At 34.4% G+C, this 19,385-nt stretch overlaps 3 protein-coding genes across 5 annotated transcripts; 1 reads left to right on the forward strand and 2 right to left on the reverse strand.

Moving 5' to 3' along the window:
* Positions 1-1,341: 1,341 nt before the first annotated feature.
* On the reverse strand, positions 1,342-2,722 carry LOC114194936. The gene is made up of 2 exons (XM_028085337.1): positions 2,201-2,722; positions 1,342-1,893 (listed from the first exon to the last, which is right to left on the reverse strand). Exons 1-2 carry the CDS (start codon positions 2,720-2,722, stop codon positions 1,825-1,827), a joined length of 591 nt encoding a protein of 196 aa, XP_027941138.1. The 3' UTR covers positions 1,342-1,824.
* A 1,191-nt stretch (positions 2,723-3,913) lies between these two features.
* LOC114193562 (TMV resistance protein N-like) lies at positions 3,914-8,305 on the forward strand. 2 transcript variants are annotated; one of them, XM_028083415.1, is made up of 6 exons: positions 3,914-4,492; positions 4,595-5,690; positions 5,834-6,109; positions 6,241-6,969; positions 7,536-7,594; positions 7,761-7,947. In XM_028083415.1, coding segments are annotated over exons 1-6 (2,682 nt in total). In that variant the 5' UTR covers positions 3,914-3,971; the 3' UTR covers positions 7,762-7,947. The 2 variants fall into 2 exon arrangements, with proteins under 2 accessions (XP_027939216.1, XP_027939215.1); XM_028083414.1 differs by having other exon boundaries at positions 3,916-4,492; positions 7,536-8,305.
* Positions 8,306-9,649: 1,344 nt separating this feature from the next.
* On the reverse strand, positions 9,650-13,585 carry LOC114193565 (TMV resistance protein N-like). Of its 2 annotated transcripts, none has more exons than XM_028083416.1 (5): positions 13,005-13,582; positions 11,822-12,905; positions 11,472-11,738; positions 10,612-11,340; positions 9,650-10,200 (listed from the first exon to the last, which is right to left on the reverse strand). In XM_028083416.1, the coding sequence occupies exons 1-5, from the start codon at positions 13,508-13,510 to the stop codon at positions 9,745-9,747; spliced, it is 3,042 nt and encodes a 1,013-aa protein (XP_027939217.1). In that variant the 5' UTR covers positions 13,511-13,582; the 3' UTR covers positions 9,650-9,744. The 2 variants fall into 2 exon arrangements, with proteins under 2 accessions (XP_027939217.1, XP_027939218.1); XM_028083417.1 differs by lacking the exon at positions 9,650-10,200 and having other exon boundaries at positions 10,744-11,015; positions 11,134-11,340; positions 13,005-13,585.
* Between the last annotated feature and the right edge of the window lie 5,800 nt (positions 13,586-19,385).

The following is a 19,385-nucleotide window of genomic DNA, read 5'->3' on the forward strand; positions in this document are numbered from 1 at the left end:
AACCAGTTTTTATAACCAATTCAAATTTCAAAGTTTTGATAACCAATTCAAATTTCATGTTTCTTATAATCAATTTAAATTTCAAATTACAATTTTATTTGCTAGGCAAAAACATCCTCTTTAAACTCACAATTAGGTTAAAAAGTGGAGAGTGAAACGAAAACAAGTGGGCAGTGCTGTTACATATTTTGGTTGACACAACCAGTTTTTATAACCAATTCAAATTTCAAAGTTTTGATAACCAATTCAAATTTCATGTTTTTTATAACCAATTCAAATTTCAAATTACAATTTTATTTGGTAGGCAAAAAATTCTCTTTAAACTCACAATTATGTTAAAAAGTGGGGAGTGTAACTAAAACAAGTGCGGAGTTTTGTTACATATTTTGGTTCACACTACCAGTTTCACGGATTGTGTTACGGACCCAGTGAGTGTATGATGCTAAAAATATATTTCCATGAAAACATAATTCACACATCGTCTTCCATCCCCACCACATTCCTTAATGGGTACACAAGGTTGGCCACGAAATTCTGACCACAAAAAATGAATTCAAAAATGGGTGAAAACTGGGGACTAGAAAACGATTAAGTGGGGAGTTATGGTTCACAGCCCCAAATGGCTTAAGCAATTTTTTGAATATATGCCAATCACATCATCTTCCTTGACCATCACATTCCATAACCGGAACACATGGATTTCTGACAAAAAAGATTAAATTCAAAAATGGGTGAAAACTAGAGACTAGAAAACAATTTAGTGGGGACTTATGTTCAACATTCTGGTTCACAGCCCCAACCTGCTTAAGCAATGACAAATACATGTCAACCACAAACTGATCAAAGTCACGTTCAAATGGTGGATAATTCCTTCCATCCAAAAAATAATTCCCCAGTAGGTTATGTGGACGGATAACATATGCAAATGCTATAATATGGAAGTGGGGAATGAATGGAAATTAAGTGGGGACTTCTGTTACATATTTTGGATCTCACACCAAAATGGGGTGTGAAGGGAAATTAAGTGCGATCTTCTGTTACATATTTTGGTTCTCACACCCACTACGAACACAAATATAACTGTTGAGCAAACCAAAAAGAAACAACTGGATACCTGTAACATACATTTTCACAACCAAAACAGATAACAGAATCATGCACACACTTTCTCCTGTAAAATCAATCCATATGTTGCTCCTGAAATAATTTAATGGGGACAATAGGGGACATATCAGGGGACTTCATTACCAAATTTCTATCATCAATTTAAGAAATACATTGCTACATACATAAATGGTTTGCCAAAATAATAGTGACCATACCATCAATTTCATCCATAATTTCCATCCATACATACCATACATAAACTACATTCATAATTAACTAAACAAAAAATAACAATGACTTCCTACGTGTACTTATCAATTCACAACACCATCAACCCATTTTTAGTGATTTGAACTTCTTCTTTCCATAAACAGAAAATGGTGTTTTTATGGCAACACTCTTGAACCGCCTACGAGGTTGGGCCTTCATACGGTCATACATATTGCTATGTTGTGCATCATCATCTTTTTCAACACCTGTTACATCATCAGGTGGCTCAACGCTTTGCTCATTCACCATATCGTCATTATCGAAAATATCATCACCTACTTCATCTGGGACCTCATCCTTTGGGCGTTCACCCTTCCATTTTGCAACCAAGTCATCCAATGCAGACATAGATTGTTCCAAATCAACTATCTCTGCTTCATGATGTTGTAGCAAACGCTCAACCTCTTCCTTGTCCTTCACATCTTGGGTTTTGTATGCAGTGCCAAATTATTCAAATGCTTCTCTTACAACAACATGATCAAGTTCTTCCTTTGACGCCACCACATCAACAATAGCCTATAGAAAAAAACACATGTGTCACATCCAAAAAACTTACAAACTGGAAAATAAATAATATTGTTAAGCACGTCCACACCATGTCGTTATCAAACGCAGTCTTCATGACTTTGTCACCCACGCTCACATTCATCCAATACAACAATTGTGGGAACAAGTTCATCTTACACTTGAACGTTGAGTGGCAAATAATCAAATAATCAAATGATCAAATGACCATAATCGCAAAAATAAATAAAAGCTAAAATCAATTTATGCAAAATGAAAACCATCAGTAAACAACATTAAAAACCATAAATCACTTTACCTCAAGCAAATACGCACATCCAACCACATAGAACTCAAATCGACTTGGTTCATTCTGCAATGCCAACAAAGCACTACACAAGTTACACACCAAATACTCGTACACTAATGTACCCCAATTATATTTTCCAATATTTTCCATGTCATCAACAATTTTAAAAATAATGGGAAAAACACTACCCTTTTTATTTGAAAGCAAGAACTCTGATATTCCTAACACAATATATAACTTGCAAAATAATTCAACATCACCAACATCATCATCAAATTTCATCAAAAAATCAGATATCAACTTAACATCAACTCTTTGACCCCTAAAAGTATTCCATGTCTCACTCTCCAAAACTTCCTCATTTAAATCAATTTTTTCTCCTACCACCCTCAATCCTAACCTTAACCAAACATCTAATAAATTAAATTCCACCACTTCACCGCTAACATCAAAATCACCCCTTCTTTCAACCCATTTAACACATAATTGAGATAAAACATTTCTACTTATCTTCAATGATTCCTTTAACATGGGAAACCACCAAAACGGGGTGCTTGCAATATACTCCTTTTGTGGCACACTTAACTTTTCATTCAAAGCACCAATGCACTTTGTTTTACAGCAATGACGAAATACATCTCTGTAAAAAATCATAATTTTAGGAATTTCAGAAAAATTATATACATCAAATCAACAATAATTTCAACACCTCAATCAATAATTTCAACACCAAAACTGCCATGTTTTATACACTAATAAAAACCAAATCAGCAATACCCCGAAATGGAAAATTAAGTTTAATGAACCAAACGTTGAATATAATTACCTGATTGTGCAACCCTTGAGATAACTCAAACCGCATACAAATCGGAGAATTTCTGCTGAAAAAGGGGTTATAAAAAACATAATCTTTCAAATAGAATTAGGGGATACTTACAAAATAAAGGTTCCTACCCACCGTCGTCGTTGTGGTGTGTCGGAGGTGTTGGATTTTTGAAAGCCCTAGTGGTCGTCTTCTTTGATTAACTATGCAAAAACTTCCAAAGACACCTGTCACTTCAAATGCGAAAATGGTGGAAACGTCGCCGTGGATGACTTCTAGTCACACCTCTGTTCTCCGACAAGCACAAACGTCTTCTTTTATGACTTTTGATCTCACTCTTTCTCTGCTTCTCTAAGAACTAGAGTTTACCCTGCCTTTTGCTCTCTCTCTGTCAGTCTGCCTTTCTCTCTCTCTATCGCACCAACAACTCCACTTTCTCCCCCTTTCTCTCTCTCTGACGCACCAACAATTTCATTTTGCCAAAAACAACTTTCAGGATAACTTCCGCACGTGCACATCAATTTGGTTTCATTTAAAATAATTACTTTAAAAATAAAAAAAAGGCTGTCACGTAAGCCATGTCAACGTGTATGTTAAAAATAATTACTTGGAAACCACACATTCCATAATTGAAGTCAACGTGTATGCTGAAAGGTCAAAGTAAGCATGCAAATGGTAGAAACTAAAATTTCCTGTCACAAAGAAACGATACCTGTTACGGCACTGCTAGTTAGATTATGAGAATGGAAATAAAATTTTATATTGTGGACTTTATTTTTATTAAATGATTTTTTTACTTTATAATGCTAGAATCTCGTAAAAATTCTGGTACTGGAGCAACAATTTTTTTATCTTCATGGTTAACATTAATTACTTGTATCGGAAATTACTTATATTGTATTTAACATTTTGTTATCATTATTGCTTACCTTTGAAGAGTTGACTTCAATTCCTCTGATGGAGTTCGCTTCTTCTTCTTCTTCATCATCATCTTCTTCCTTCTTAAAATCAGAATCCAATTTCATATACGATGCGTTCGTCAACTTTGGCGGAGAAGACATCCGTAGAAAGTTTGTTTCTCATCTCCATTATGTTATTTTACAAGCTAAGGTCAAAACATTGATTAAGGAAGAGAATCTACATGAGGGAATGAAGATGGAAGAACACTTGCGAGCAATAGCAAGCTCTAAGATTGCAATTATCGTTTTCTCCAAAACATACACTGAATCTACCTGTTGTCTTCTTGAGCTTGAACAAATCATTGAATGTGTAGCAACTTTTGGTCAAATAGTTCTGCCCGTATTTTACGAGATTGACCCATTGGATGTACGTCATCAGAAGGATGATTTTGGAAAAGCATTGGAAGAAACTGCACGCAAAAGCTATTCAGGAGAACAACTGGAACTTTCATTGTCCAAGTGGAGCCGTGCACTCACCACAGCCGCAGGTATCACTGGTTTGGATCTCAGAAATTTCAGGTAAACAAATGAATCCTTCATACTTTCTTTTGTTTGAGATTGAATGAAGCATATGTTAAGGTTGTGATTTATTGTGGTAATACATTACCATTCATCTTGAAGGCATGATGCCGAACTTGTGGAGGCAATTGTTAGCCGCGTTCAAACATTGTTGGACTATTCAGAGTTGCCTATTACCCGATTCCCTGTTGGATTAGAGTCCCACGTGAAAAGGGTGATTAGATGTATCGAAAATCATTCCACCGAAGTCTGTATGATAGGAATATGGGGAATGGGAGGATCGGGTAAAACTACTGTAGCCAAAGCCATCTATAATCGAATTTATCGTACATTCATTGGTAAGAGTTTTATTGAAAATATTAGAGATTGGGATCTAGTAAATAGCAAAAATGTTGATTTGCAAGAAAATCTTCTTTATGAAGTCCTAAAATCAAAGTTCGGGTTCAAAAGCACTTGGATGGGAAGAACTATCATCGAGAACGAACTTTGTCGAAAAAAGGTGCTCATTGTGCTTGATGATGTGAATGAGTTTAGCCAATTAGAAAACCTATGCGGGAGTTGTGAATGGTTCGGTCAAGGATCTGTGATAATCATTACAACTAGAGATGTTCAATTGCTGAACCGACTTAAAGTTAATTATGTTTATGAAATGGATGTTATGAACCAAAATGATTCCCTTGAACTTTTTAGTTGGCATGCCTTTAGAGAAGCAAAACCAAGAAAAGACTTAAATGAACTTGCAAGAAACATAGTTGTTTATTGTGGAGGACTACCACTAGCTCTTAAGGTCCTTGGTTCCTTTTTATATGGTAGGACAATGGAAGAGTGGGAAAATGTACCGTCAAAACTAAAAGTAATTTCCATTGATCAAGTTCAAGAGAAATTGAAAATAAGTTTTGACGATTTACGTGAAATGGAAAAAGATATATTTCTTGATATATGTTGTTTCTTTATTGGTAAAGAGAGAAACTATGTCACAGATGTATTAAATGGCTGTGGACTACATGCTAATATTGGAATAAAAGTTCTCATAGAACGTGGCCTCATAAAAGTTGGAAGGAACAACAAACTTAAAATGCATCCTTTGTTTCGAGACATGGGAAGAGAAATTATTTTTCAGAGATGCCCAAAGGAACCGTGGAAAAGGAGTCGACTATGGTTTCAGGATGATGTAAAAGATGTACTGAAAAATAATACTGTAAGAACATTCTTTATTTCAACGTGTTTTCTTTTTCATTGTAATGGATGTGTTGTTAACTTGTTAGACTCGGCATTAGGTAGCAATAATCAACAGAAATTTAGGGATTTACCAATTGTTTATCTTTGCTATATTCATCACAGGGAACAGAAGCTACCCAGGGATTGTCCCTGAAACTACATTCAACCAGCACAGATTGCTTTGAAGCCCATGCCTTCAAGGAAATGAAGAGATTAAGACTTCTACAATTGGATCGTGTACAACTTAATGGAGATTATGGCTACGTTTCTAAACAACTCAGATGGATTTGTTGGCAAGGGTTTCTTTCTAAATACATTCCAAACAACTTTCATATGGAAAATGTAATTGCAATTGATTTAAAACGTAGTCATCTTCAACTCGTCTGGAAACAACCCCAGGTATTCATACATGCCTTTTCTTTTAAAACTCATAGGTTAATTAAGTTAGAAATAGTATAATTGGCTCCGATTATAACTGTTGTTTACTATTTTTCTTCCCAAATCCTTTTGTCAAAAAACTATCTTTGTAGGTTTTAGAGTGGTTAAAATTCCTTAATCTTAGTCACTCGAAGTTCTTAAGAGAAACACCTGACTTTTCAGGACTACCAAGTCTTGAAAAGCTCATTCTAAAAGATTGCCCAAGTTTGTACAAGGTACACGAATCCATTGGAAATCTCTGCAACCTACTACTGATCAATTTGAAAGACTGCACAAGTCTAATCAGTCTCCCCAGAGAGGTATATAAGTTGAAATCTTTGAGAACTTTCATCCTCTCTGGTTGTTTCAAGATTGACATATTGAAAGAAGATATAGTGAAGATGGAATCCTTGATAACTCTAGTTACTGAAAATACAGCTCTGAAACAAGTGCCCTGTTCAATTTTAAGCTCAAAAAGCATTGCATATATATCCCTATATGGATTTGGAGGATTGTCACATCATATTATTCCTTCTGCTATTCGGTCTTGGATGTTGCCAACAAGGAATCCCCAATCTTTTATTCGTCCGTTTTGCGTGGATAAGGAGAATAATAATTGGGGTGACCTTGCCCCATTGCATAACAGCCTTGCAAATATTCGAAGTGTTTTGGTTCAATTTGACACAGAGTTTCAACTATATAGGCACCTAAAAACAATTCTTTTCGAATGCGGTGCTGATTTTACACAATCAAAAATTTCAAAGGATCAGTTGAGATTTTCTTCGATTGGTATTGGAAGTTACAAGGAGTTCTTCAACACTCTCAGCGATAGCGTTTCTGAGGTTCCTTCTCTAGCTCTTACCTTTGTGTACATACATAGCTTTCCATTCATTTTAGCTGTTGAGACAACATGAAATAACCCTAATACAGTATCTAAAGGAAACTACAAGACTCAACCTTTTTTCACCCGTTTTTTTTACAGTAGCATTGCTTCATTTAAAAATACCTCACTTTAATTATCAACAAGCCAAATGATCATGCTAAACTTGACTCATGTTTGTCAGATTCCCATTGATCGTAAACAGAAATGCAGAGCAAAACTATGACCAATTTTGTTAAATTTGATTTGTGCTTTGTAACTTGATTAAAAAGTCCATTTTTGTGTTTTCCATGGCTAATCAAGATTGCGACTAACAGGAATGATTGGTACAATAAACATCAATCTCGTTCATAATTTGCATACCCATAGAACTAGTGATGATTATTGAGGTGACTAATTCCAGGAATACATTTTAATTTGATTAAAAAGGTTCATATTTGTGATTCAGAATGATAAAACAAGGATTGTAGGTGATCATTTGAATAGAAAATTTTCATACATGACTAAGCCTTTGCTCTCCTGGTACAGGGATTGACCAACAGTGAGTCTTGTTATGTTTCTCTTCCAAGTGACAACTATCCTTACTGGTATGCCCATATGGGTGAGGGACATTCCGTTTCTTTCACTGTGCCTCACAATAGTGACATGAAGGGAATGGCTTTGTGTGTTGTTTATTCATCAACCTCCAAAATCATTGAACCTGAATGTCTTTCTAGTGTCTTAATTGCTAATTACACAAAGTGTACATGCCAGATATACAACCATGGCACAATAATTTCCTTTAAGGATGAGGATTGGAATGGCATAGTGTCAAATTTAGGATTCGGAGATAAGGTGGAGATTTTTGTGACTTTTGATCAAGGATTGGTAGTCAAGAACACAACTATCTATCTTATATATGGTGAATCAAATGGCTTAGAAATGGACCCTTGCCCTGAGCCAAAGGTAAATGCCCTTGACAAATTCATTAAGAAAATGGTGAGGTGTGACTACTGGTAAGTTATTTTTCTTCTTTGAGAACAAAACAAGATGCCTTGAGTATTAAATCCTAATGTCCTTGTTTACAGTTTATTTCTGTGTCGTTGTTTTCTTGTTTGTGTTGAGTAGCAGTTTATAGTTTAAAATTCAATTTTTATTTTATCCTGTTTCTCACTCCTCGCGCTATACCTTGTTGCCTGTCCTTGAGATGTTTATTGTATTTTCTTTCTTATTATTTCTGACAATTTTTTCCCTTTCTAACATTATTAACACTGTATCAAGAAATAAACTCAGTTAAATTTCGGTATTTTCTTCTTAAAGTGTGTTATGATTTGTTGTCTATTAGTTTCTGTTTTTGGTTCAACGTGATACGTTATATTATTAGGATCGCACCGTAATCTCGTCCCTTTACTGAATTGAAGAACACACTTGAATATCATCCTGCATTATGTACACTCATACACTTTGTCGTAATAATAATAAAATTACTATTATTGTAAAATCCGTGTACAGGAACAACTTCTTCTAGATATATACTAAACAAGATTATCTACTAAGTCCACGTAAAAATATGCTTTATTTTGGCAGTTTTATATAAAGTATTGTCATGATTGTAACCTTCAACTACCACAATGATAGAAATATAGTTTTTTCTTTCTCTCTATCCTTCTTGATGCTGACAAAAACGGGGTGTGAGAAAATGTGTTTTGTCTTCAATACTAAAAACACTATAAAGTATGTTGCATTGCCACCTTCTTTCTGCATCTGTGCTTTTTTTATGTTGTGCTTATAAACATTCTAATGTTGTATTTTATGAAGGAAAAGCTGTTACACCTACTAAAAGCATTTAAATTAAGCAAGACAGTCTAGTATATGATAATCTTAATTGATTGACAAAACAAATGTTCATAAATATCTTTTTACCCATAAAATCAATTATTATGGTAACTTTCAATTTGCTCAAATTAACTTAAACATTGCCCTTAAAGTTGAAGCCACTATTTTCTTTGATAAATGCAGAAACAATTTGTTTGAGCAATGTTAAAAAATAAACCTATATAAAAAGAATCATTGATCGTAAGGAACGTGAGGCAATCAATATTTGTACAATATCATAATCATATTATTCCAAACGTTCTTTGCATGTTTCCTTATCTATAGCTCGCAGTATTTATAAGGAAGTGCAACATTCTACAAGTCCATATATATGCAAACGATTGTGTTATCAAGCATAAAAGGATAATATCTCTAAAGATTATGCAAGAAACAGTCTTATTTGAAGGCCTATATAAAGGACAAAGTCATTACAACATATACAATGCTTTAAACTTGAATGTTATTTGTTCTTTTTTAGAAGTCTTAAACCTTAATACATTTCATTATGTGAAGTCACACACCTATAACGAAACCTGATGACTTAATACGTTCTTTTTCATGTATATTTTTTTAGTTTTATTCATGATAGCTTATAGATATCGAACCTCAGCTGTCTTTATTCCATAATGCAGCATCTTTTGCGAGGATTTCTTAATGAAATATTATATGGTAAAAGGTAAAAGAACCGACAAAAGCAACAACGACAAAACAAATACAGTAAACATCTCAAATAAAGCCAAGGAAGCACAATGTGAGGAGCAAAAACAGGGTAAAATAAACAAGGGAAGTATAAGAAAAAATAAATTGCACTCAAGGACACAAGGATTAATTCCATAACTCGAGATCCTGCTGTTCTAAAAGAAGATAAATGACTTATCAAAGGTCACATTACAATTTTCTTAAGAAATCTAATGAGGGAATTTTTCTTTGGCGCAGGCTCCTTTTCCAAGTCATTTAATTGATCATCACATATCAGATAGACAACTGTGTTCTTGACTACCAATTCATGAGAAAAAGTCACACAAATCTCCACCTTGTCTCCTGATCCCAAATTTGATATTATACCTTGCCAATCTATATCATTAAAGGAAATTACTCTACCATGGTTGTGTATGTGCAAGGTGCACTTTGTGTAATTAACAATTAAGACACTTCTAAGACATTCTGTTGCCACAATTTCAGGGGTTGATAAATAAACGAGACACAAAGCCATTCCCTTCAAGTCACGATCTGGAGGCACAGTGAAAGAAACAGAATGTCCCTCACCTATGTGGCCCAACCAATAAGGATCAACATCACCTGGGAGAGAAACATCACGTGACTCATTGCTTGCAACTACCTGTATCATGAGATAATAAGGACACGCTTAATTAAACAAAAATTGATACATGGTTAAAAAAAATCTAGTTAATAGTTTTCTTGAGTGTATTTCACCATCATTTCTTTAAGGATTCATAATGCGGTTTTGTTTTTGTCTCTCATGGTTTATAGTTCTACAACCATTATGAAGCTAGTAAAGCAAGAAAGTGGAAATCAATTTGCTAGTACTTAGTATAAGCATAATCACTTGGTTAGTTGGTTATTAAAATCAGAAACTTTTGGATGAAGTTGTGTGCCTGTAGAAGCGCTGGGAGCTAAAATTTTAGAATTGTAGTATATATTACATACTTTATTAGGATTATTGTGTTCTCTTAATTAATAGATAAAATGTTAGTGAAGGTAAGGAACACAGGAAAAGCTAGAGAAGAACCTTAGATATGCTATCACTGACAGCATTGAAGAAATCCTTGCATCTTCCAACACCAATCAAAGAATACTTGAAGTGCTGCTTTGAAATTCCTGATTTTGTAATATTTACACCATAATCGATCAGAATATCTTCAACTTGCTTGGATAGTTGAAACTCGGTGTCACATTGCACCAAAACACTTCGAAGACTTGCAAGGGTGCTAAGCAATGGCGCAATATTGTTCCAACCATTATCCTCAACATCCATGCAAAACGAGTGAATATAAGATAAGGGATTCATTATTGGTGACATCCAAGACCGAATTATAGAAGAAAAAAGATTACGTGACAATCCCTCAACTCCACGTAGGAATATATATCCAATGCTTTTTGAGCTTACAATTGAAAAAGGTACTTGTTTCACAGCTGCATTTTCAGCAATTAGAATTATCAAGGATTCCATTTGCACTATATATTTTTCCAATAAGTCAATCTTCGAACAACCAGAGAGAATGAGAGTGTTTAAAGATTTCAACTTATATACCTCTCTTGGGAGATTGCTTAGACTTGTACAATCCTTCAAATTTAGCAATATAAGATTGCTGAGACATCCAACAGACGGGTGTACTTTGCGCAATCTTGGACAATCTTTGAGAATGAGTTTTTCAAGACGTGGTAGTCCAGAAAAGTCAGGAGTTTCTCTCAAGTACTTGGAGTGACTAAGATTAAGGACTTTTAGCCACTTCAAAACCTTCAAGCAGAAAGTTTTTGACAAAATATTAGAGAAGAAAATGAAAAACCGATATAGTTATAAGTGTAAACAAATAGTATTTTTATTTTAATTAAGCTAAGTTTTAAAAGAAAATGACACGAAATAAAAACCTGATGTTCTTTCCAGACTAATAGAAGAAGACTGTGTTTTAAATCAATTGCCATTGCATCATGCAGATTAAAGTCGTTAGGTAGGTATTCTGAAGTAAACCCTTGCAAATTGATCCATCTCAGTTTCCCAAAATCTTCAGTGAGTTTCCGAGTCCTTGATGTGTCTCTTATCACTAAAGGATAACGTTCGAATAAGTCTCTTGTGGCTATTACAAGCATCTTGAAAGGCAATTTCTGAATGACTTTTGTCCGGTGTGATGAGAAGAGCTAAGAAAAACAAATATATTGCTCATGAGAAAGCAAACACTTCCAAAAGAAGTTTCAAAACGATAGATAAAAAATGTTCTTACAGTATTCTCTAACATTGCATATTCTGCATCCTGACCAAACCATAGTTGAGGGTTCTTCCCAAGTTCCTTTCCTGAAATTTCACGAATAATTTTTCTTCCCATTTTTCGTAGCAACGGTTGCATTCCTAATTTGTTGTTCTTTCTAACTTGTATGAGGTTACGTTCTATGAGAATTCTTATTCCACTATCAGCATCTACTCCACAGTCGTTTAGGATCTTTGTAACGAAGGCTCTGCCTTTACCAACAAAGAAACAACATACATCAAGGAATAAATCTTTTTCCATTTCATTGCGTAAATTGTTGAAGCTTATTTTCAATTTCCGATGGACATCAAGCCTGGGAATTTCCTTTAATTCTAACAACACACTCTCCCATTCTTCTTTCGTCCTTTCAAATAAACTACTTCCAATGACTTCAAGAGCAAGAGGTAGTCCTCTGCAATAATCAGCTACTCTTTTTGCAAGGTAATTGTATTCTTCTTTTGGTTTTTCTTCTCTAAATGCGTGCCAACTAAGAAGCTCAAGGGACTCATTTTCTCTCAACAAATTTACATTAAAAACAGAATCAATCTGAGGTATCCTCTGTAGGTGTTCTTCTCTTGCAGTAATTATTATGACAGTTCCTTTAGCGAACCATACATGACTATCCCATAGGTCTAATAATGGTTCGTATTTAGTATCGTCAAGTACAAGGAGCAATTTTTTCCCATGAAGTTTTTCCCGAATTATACTTCTTCCCATCTCAACGCTAGGTATATTCATCTTTGTTTTTAGGACATCCGAAAGAAGTTGTTCTTGTAAATGAACATGCCCTCTTGTTTGACTAACTTGTGCAATATCTTCAATAAAACTTTTCTCTGTGAATGTACTATGAATTTGATGGTAGATAGCTTTGGCAAGGGTGGTTTTACCCGATCCTCGCTCTCCACATATCCCTATTAGACAAACTTCCATGGATTTATTTTGTATAATCTCAATCACACCTTTCACGCGGGATTGTAATCCAACTGGAAATTTAGTAGCAGACAAGACCGGTAAATTAAGAACACTCTTAACAATTTTGTCCACTAGTTCAGCATCACTCCTTCAAGTTCAACAGCAATCATAGAAGAACCCACGTATTACAAAAATTATAGTACAATCTCAAAATATGGTTGATTGAATGATTGAGTGAGTGATTTACCTGTAATTACTCTCATCCCATCCAAAGAAACTTGCTGCTTTGGTGAGTGCGTGGCTCCAACTGGACATGTCATGCTCCATGGACATGCCTGAAAATGTTTGATGTGCAGTTGCTTTGAAGGCTTCTCCAAAATCACCCTTCTGAAGACGTACATCAGATGGTTCAATTTCGTAAAATACAGGCAAAAGATGTCGTGAGTAAGTTTCTTGCCATTTAATGATTTGTTGAAGCTGATGAAGACACCAAGCAGATTCAGAATAGGTTTTGGTGAAAACAACTATTGCTACCCGACACAGATTGAGAATAGGTTGTTGGATGTGCATGCCCTTCACTGCATTCTCCACGTAAAGGAAAGTGGAGAGCCCAACATTAGAGAGAGCAGAATCGAGATGAGAAACAAATTTCCTGCGAATGTCTTCTCCAGTGAAGTTGATTAGCACGTCGTATTTCCGTGGAAGTTTCGAATTTGAAGAGGCGAATTCCGTGGAAGGAATTGATGACGCCATCAAGTGTTAGAAGCGAAAGCAATAATGCAACACGCTCAAAGAGATGATCTCTCTCTGGTGTACACTGTACAGACACATATTCATTCAAAAGTGGTCAAAGATAGTAACTTTTTATATTAGTGGAATGGAAGCGCATTATAACCTTTTTTTACTTTACTCATTTAAGAAATACCAACACACAACAAAAAAAAATAAATATTAAAAAGAAAATAATATTTTAATCCATCTTTTTTACCCACTTTTAATTTACTACTCTCATCACTCTTAAATTATCTATTTTAATTTTTTATAATAATGTGATATGATTATCTAAAAGTGATAAGAGTGATAGATTAAAAATAGATAAAAAAACTAGATTAAAGTATTATTATCCATATTAAAATAATAAGTATGAAAACTTTTATAATTATATTCTGGTTTTTTTTTTTTAAATTTACATGTTAAATTTACCTTTGATCTTAAAAGCGTTAGGGACCCTCTCACTTGAGCGAGGCCTTTCTGCCTGAGCGAGAAGCTGAGCGAGAATGCATTCTTGTGCTATTTACTTCTTTGTTCTTGGATGAATGTCACATGTTTAGTTGGATTACTGTATTAAAGCATGTTTTGAGTGATGTTGCATGTATGAAATGGTTCATGGGCTGAATATGATGAGTTTGGTAGGATCTTGGAATGGAATATGAATGAAGGTTGGTTATAAGTGTTGGCATGAGTCTAGTATGCATGACAACTACACTCTTGGTTTGTGAAACATGATTTGTATGTGGTTAGGGCATAATTCCACGATAGTTTCGTGGTGGTGCCTCATTGGTTAGCACGTAATTCCATGAGCCTCTAGGTGAGACCTCATGGTGGTGCCTCAGTTGGTTGGGACGTAATTCCATGACTCCTGTTAGTGGGAGTTCATGGTGGTGTCCCATTTATATAATTTAGTAAGGATTCAAGGTAAGGATTGCATCCTGACACTCTAAAGAGTTAGTTAGTCTCACATAAAGCGTACTGACTCGAGTGGTGGGAGTAGTAGGAGGCCTGAAACACTTTAAGAACTAACCTTATGCGTGGGGGATGAGACACATGTAACAATTAGCTCGATAGAGCAGCTCGGTAGAGCAGGAAAGGCCACCATAAGTGCAAGCATCCGCTAAATCTGACTAATTATATGTATTCGGATGAGTTGTGTCTCGAGTCTTAGTGTATTGTTTGAAAAGTCATAACATGATTGGTTGACATATGCATCTTCGACTGTGAAATTGTATGTGACTGTATGATAAACTGTTTTCTACTCTAGCTTACCCTTTTGTTTGTTGTATGTTCTGTTTGTGTGGTTTTCTCTTTTCACGATGATCATCAATTTATTGATGTGAGCAGATACGAGAGCTACTCGTGGTCAACATGAAAATGATGATTCCGCTACTTAGCTCCTTGGGATGGTCTCCATTTCTCTGAGTTTTATTTAAGGCCATGGCCCATGTATTACCTTGTTTTTGGAGCATTAATCGTTTACTGTCAATCCTTGTACTTTGTTCTGTATTGGCATCTTGGTGTGCCTTGGATTCCTCTAAGTATTTTTGGATATTGTAAGGAGTAGTGATTGTTATACTCCGAACCTTTGCTCTTATATTACATTGTGTGACGTGTCGTTTAAATAAGTTATTTATTAAATGGGACGTTACAAAAGTTTGATTGTAAAATTATATTATCACATTAATTGATTTTATTATTAAAATTTGATGAGTTTTACTTAAAATTTGTTGTGTCTAGTTTTAATAATTATATTTTTTTTAAAAAAAACTTTTAGTTTGATTAATTTATGTAACATCCCAATTTCAACAACTTAAAATTAATAAACTAGGATGTTTCATCATAATATTCAAAACAAATATCCATTGTATAAAATATATTATTACAATCTTACAAAAGATATGACTATAAAATATATCATTTATACAAAACAGCTAAAACTAATCAAGCTACACGTTAACCACTTACTAAAACTCCTATAAACCTTCCACTAACCTAACAAATGGTTTCTCATTCTCCAAAGGTGCCTCTAAACCTGTAACCTCATTGCTCCCACCGAATAGGTGATCATGCAAAAGAAAGACAAACAACAAAAGACATAGAGCGCAAGGGTAAGCTAGTTTATAAAAGAAATAATCATATAATAGATAAACTTGTTACATTATAAAATAGCGTATTTCAAGCATTCATAAAAGGAAATACAAAACATATAATTGCATACTCTCTAGACTCAATTATCCAGATTTATGCATTAACTAAGATAGAAGTTGTGCACCTGTCATAAAAGTGGATTGTGGCAAAGGCCCTGGCTCCACTTGGCCTAACGAAAAGTGGATTGCGACAAAGGCCCTGCTCCACTTGGCCTAACCAACATGAATCAATTTCTTCTGGACATGGTAAATTACTTATGGCATCGCCAGATTAGTGGTCTCACCCTTAATCCCGCCATAAGAACCTCCTTCAACTCTCACCACCTAGGCCATGATACTCTATATGAGTTTGTAAGGCTAGTAGAGTATAGGATAGCTTCTGACCAACACATATCCCTAGCCAATGCATAACAACCTACTAGTGAGAACTACACTTCTTCCTTAGAAACACAACCCTTATGCAACAAACAATTCAAATCAACTTTCTCATTCCATTCCATTAACATCCACTTTCACTCTCTTACCATCATCACATTTCCTCATAATCCAACACTTCAAAAACAAAGATGCAGTCCAACTTTAACCGTCTCATTTCACTGATTCTCTTTCATACTTATAACCTCATCACTTATAAAACATACCCACCAATTATATACAACTCATTCATCATATTCACATATCATATTTCATAATTTCATGTAATAAGCACTCTATAACATAAATGTTCAAGAACAACTAGTAAAACTTCATAAACACAAAGGAAAACATAAATGTCACACATGATAGAGGGGAGATGACAATTTATGTTAAAGGTGAAGAAACAAATAGAAGGTTCCACAAGTAACCTAGGGATTTTCCCACAACCCGTGGATTTGGCTTTAGGATGAAGAATTCACACCAACGTATTCCACAAGTAACCAGTGGACATTTCCACAGCTTGTGGATTCAACTACGAGAAGTATAATTCAAACAGTGAATTCCACAAGTAACTAGTGGATATTTCCACAACCTGTGGATTTAGCTACGAAAAGTATATATCAAATCATACAAGCAAAAAAACCATACTCATCATAGATCAAATTCATCAACATGCAATTATTAATTTAGAAAAACACTGCAAAGCAAGATAATACAAGCTTCCCTTACTTGAAAAAGCGGCTCAATCGGCCCAAACAGCTCAATAGACTCAAGGACACCAAAACACCTTTTGCTCCACAGGACACTCTATCTATACCTAGGAACAACACAAGAACGATTAGGACCTACCGTTATGATCACTGACCAACAAAGACTCATATTGATGATTAAAACGTCACATGCAACCAAAGCATGGTCACATGCAAGCCAGAATAGAGAAGACCCACAAGAAAACGAGCAGAAGTTCAACTTACATGTTTGAAAAAATTGATCGGATAGAAAGGAAGAGCTCGCCAAGAGGATCACCCTAGCGGTCTCCGATCTTCAAACAGATGAACAGAAGGTGAGAACTTCTAGAGAGAAGTCAGAGAACTCTAGAAAAGTGGTTTCTAGAGAGATGGTGTGTTTTTAAAATAATGAAACTCGTTTATAACAAAACTATTTATACTAAAACCTTTTAATATTAAATAATCGAGTCTCACTATTTTTAAACCACTATCAATTCTAAAATGTCAATTTCTAGGGTTTTACATTCTCCCCAACTAGAAAAGTTTTCATCCTCAAAAATTCGCTCATTAGGTAGAAGGAAAATTATGGTCTCCTCATATTGTCTTACCACAACCACCTAGACTTATCTGACTTATTGACCTCAACACATTAACTAACTAGAAACCTTGCCTCTATGTTATCCGATATGGTGCTCAATAGTGTAGATTTGTGTAGTCATTGCTCTTAGAGAAACTTCTCAACTTCAAACCCAAAGCTTGAAGGATCCTTTAGGTCCAACCAACCGATTTTTATCTGATATGCCGACTCACCTTCCATATGCCCTTCACTGCCTCTTGTAGGTTTTTACCAAAATATGAAGATAGCCTTAGTCTCAATCTAAAACATATTAGTTACCACCTCACACCATCTGATTCCCTCCTTTAAGGACCACTCAATTGGCTTGACCACACACGACTTCTGACATACCAATAAGAAGTGAGCACTCTTTGTCATCCTATCCACCATAATCTTCACGACATCATGCTTCTTTTAAGGTATAATTAGTCGTATAGTACTCAGTTTGGGGCTAGGGTGTCAAATAGGTACCCGGTTTAAAGAAAGTGTCAATTGCATCCCAACTTTTGAAAAAGTACTTCAATTAGGTCCCTTTCAGACAGAGTTGACTAACGCCGTTAGTCAACGTGCCACATGTTAGTCTGTGGTTTTTTTTATTTTTTTTGATATTTTTTGATTTTTTTAAAATTTTTTAAAATTTTTTAAATTTCTTTTGAAAATAAAAATAAAAATGTCACGTGTCAAGTCCTTGTGTGTGACACGTGGCATTGTTAGTGCCACGTGTTAGTGTCACTATCAGATGTCATTGTGTTGATTTCGATTTAGTCCCCATATATGTCTTTTTGTTTTAATTTAGTACCTAAGTATGTGTATCTGATTCAATTGTGTCCCAATTTTTTTTAATAATTAAAATATTTTTGTAATCCATTTTTTGTAAGATTAAAAATAATTATGTATAAATATTTTTACAAAATTAAGTACTAATATTTATATTGTTCCTCTCAATTTCAGACCAAATTTATTATTTACATAAATGTTATACTAATATTTTTTTATTAAAAACGACTTTTTAACATATTACTTTTTTGTTAAGTACTCATGTTTTGTTAATTTTTTTTTTAAAATAGAACAATATTGTCTCTTACTAATTTTAAACCAAAATTTCTATTGGTTTGAATGTTATACTATTTTTTTTTATTATTAAAAATGACTTAATAAAATGACTTTTACCACTAAATTTTAATATAAACATCAAATACTTAATTTTTGTTAAATTTTTATACTTAATTACTTTTAATTTTATAAAAAAATAGATTTTAATTATTAAAAAAAATTGGGACAAAATTGAATCAGATACACATACTTAAGTACTAAATTGAAACAAAAAAACATATATGGGGACTAAATCGAAATCAACACAATGGCATCTAATAGTGATACTAACACGTGGCACTAACAATGCCACGTGACACTAACAATGCCACGTGTCATACCCAAGGACTTGACACGTGGCATTTTTATTTTTATTTTCAAAAATTTTAAAAAAAAATTAAAAAAAACTACAGACTGACACGTGGCATGTTGACTAACGGCGTTAGTCAACTCTATCTGAAAGAAACCTAATTGAAGCACTTTTTCAAAAGTTGGGATGCAATTGATACTTTTTTTAAACCGGGTACCTATTTGACACCCTAGTCCCAAACTGGGTACTATACGAGTAATTATACCTTCTTTTAATGACTTTGACCAGTAGGTAACATAGTCCATAATAATGTTATCCCACTTCTAGACTGAACCCTTCAACTGTTGTAATGACAACACCAAATTCTAACATTCAATCAACACCTCTTAATATTCTAACCTGTAACATTCATGCATCATACCCGTAGAACCACATCTTTTCTTGACTTGAAATTTCTAGTTTGATCAATACCTAGTAGCTTTGTGATACATCTCAAACTAGGATTGTCCAATTTGCCTTTTTTCCCAACCATTTTGACAAAGCC

This window comes from Vigna unguiculata, chromosome 8 (assembly GCF_004118075.2).
Source record: "Vigna unguiculata cultivar IT97K-499-35 chromosome 8, ASM411807v1, whole genome shotgun sequence".
Classification (NCBI taxonomy): domain Eukaryota; kingdom Viridiplantae; phylum Streptophyta; class Magnoliopsida; order Fabales; family Fabaceae; genus Vigna; species Vigna unguiculata.

What these genes read in the sequence shown, in the direction of transcription:
- LOC114194936 (XM_028085337.1), bottom strand. Translation starts at nt 2,722, where the DNA reads ATGTTAAAGGAATCATTGAAGATAAGTAGAAATGTTTTATCTCAATTA. An exon ending in GATGTGCGTATTTGCTTGAG is followed by an intron (nt 1,894 to 2,200) that starts GTAAAGTGATTT and finishes TTTTTTCTATAG; the next exon opens with GCTATTGTTGATGTGGTGGC.
- LOC114193562 (XM_028083414.1), top strand. Translation starts at nt 3,972, where the DNA reads ATGGAGTTCGCTTCTTCTTCTTCTTCATCATCATCTTCTTCCTTCTTA. An exon ending in ATGTACTGAAAAATAATACT is followed by an intron (nt 5,691 to 5,833) that starts GTAAGAACATTC and finishes TATTCATCACAG; the next exon opens with GGAACAGAAGCTACCCAGGG. An exon ending in TCAGCGATAGCGTTTCTGAG is followed by an intron (nt 6,970 to 7,535) that starts GTTCCTTCTCTA and finishes CTCCTGGTACAG; the next exon opens with GGATTGACCAACAGTGAGTC.
- LOC114193565 (XM_028083416.1), bottom strand. Translation starts at nt 13,510, where the DNA reads ATGGCGTCATCAATTCCTTCCACGGAATTCGCCTCTTCAAATTCGAAA. An exon ending in TGGGATGAGAGTAATTACAG is followed by an intron (nt 12,906 to 13,004) that starts GTAAATCACTCA and finishes TTGAACTTGAAG; the next exon opens with GAGTGATGCTGAACTAGTGG. An exon ending in ATGCAATGTTAGAGAATACT is followed by an intron (nt 11,739 to 11,821) that starts GTAAGAACATTT and finishes TGTTTTTCTTAG; the next exon opens with CTCTTCTCATCACACCGGAC.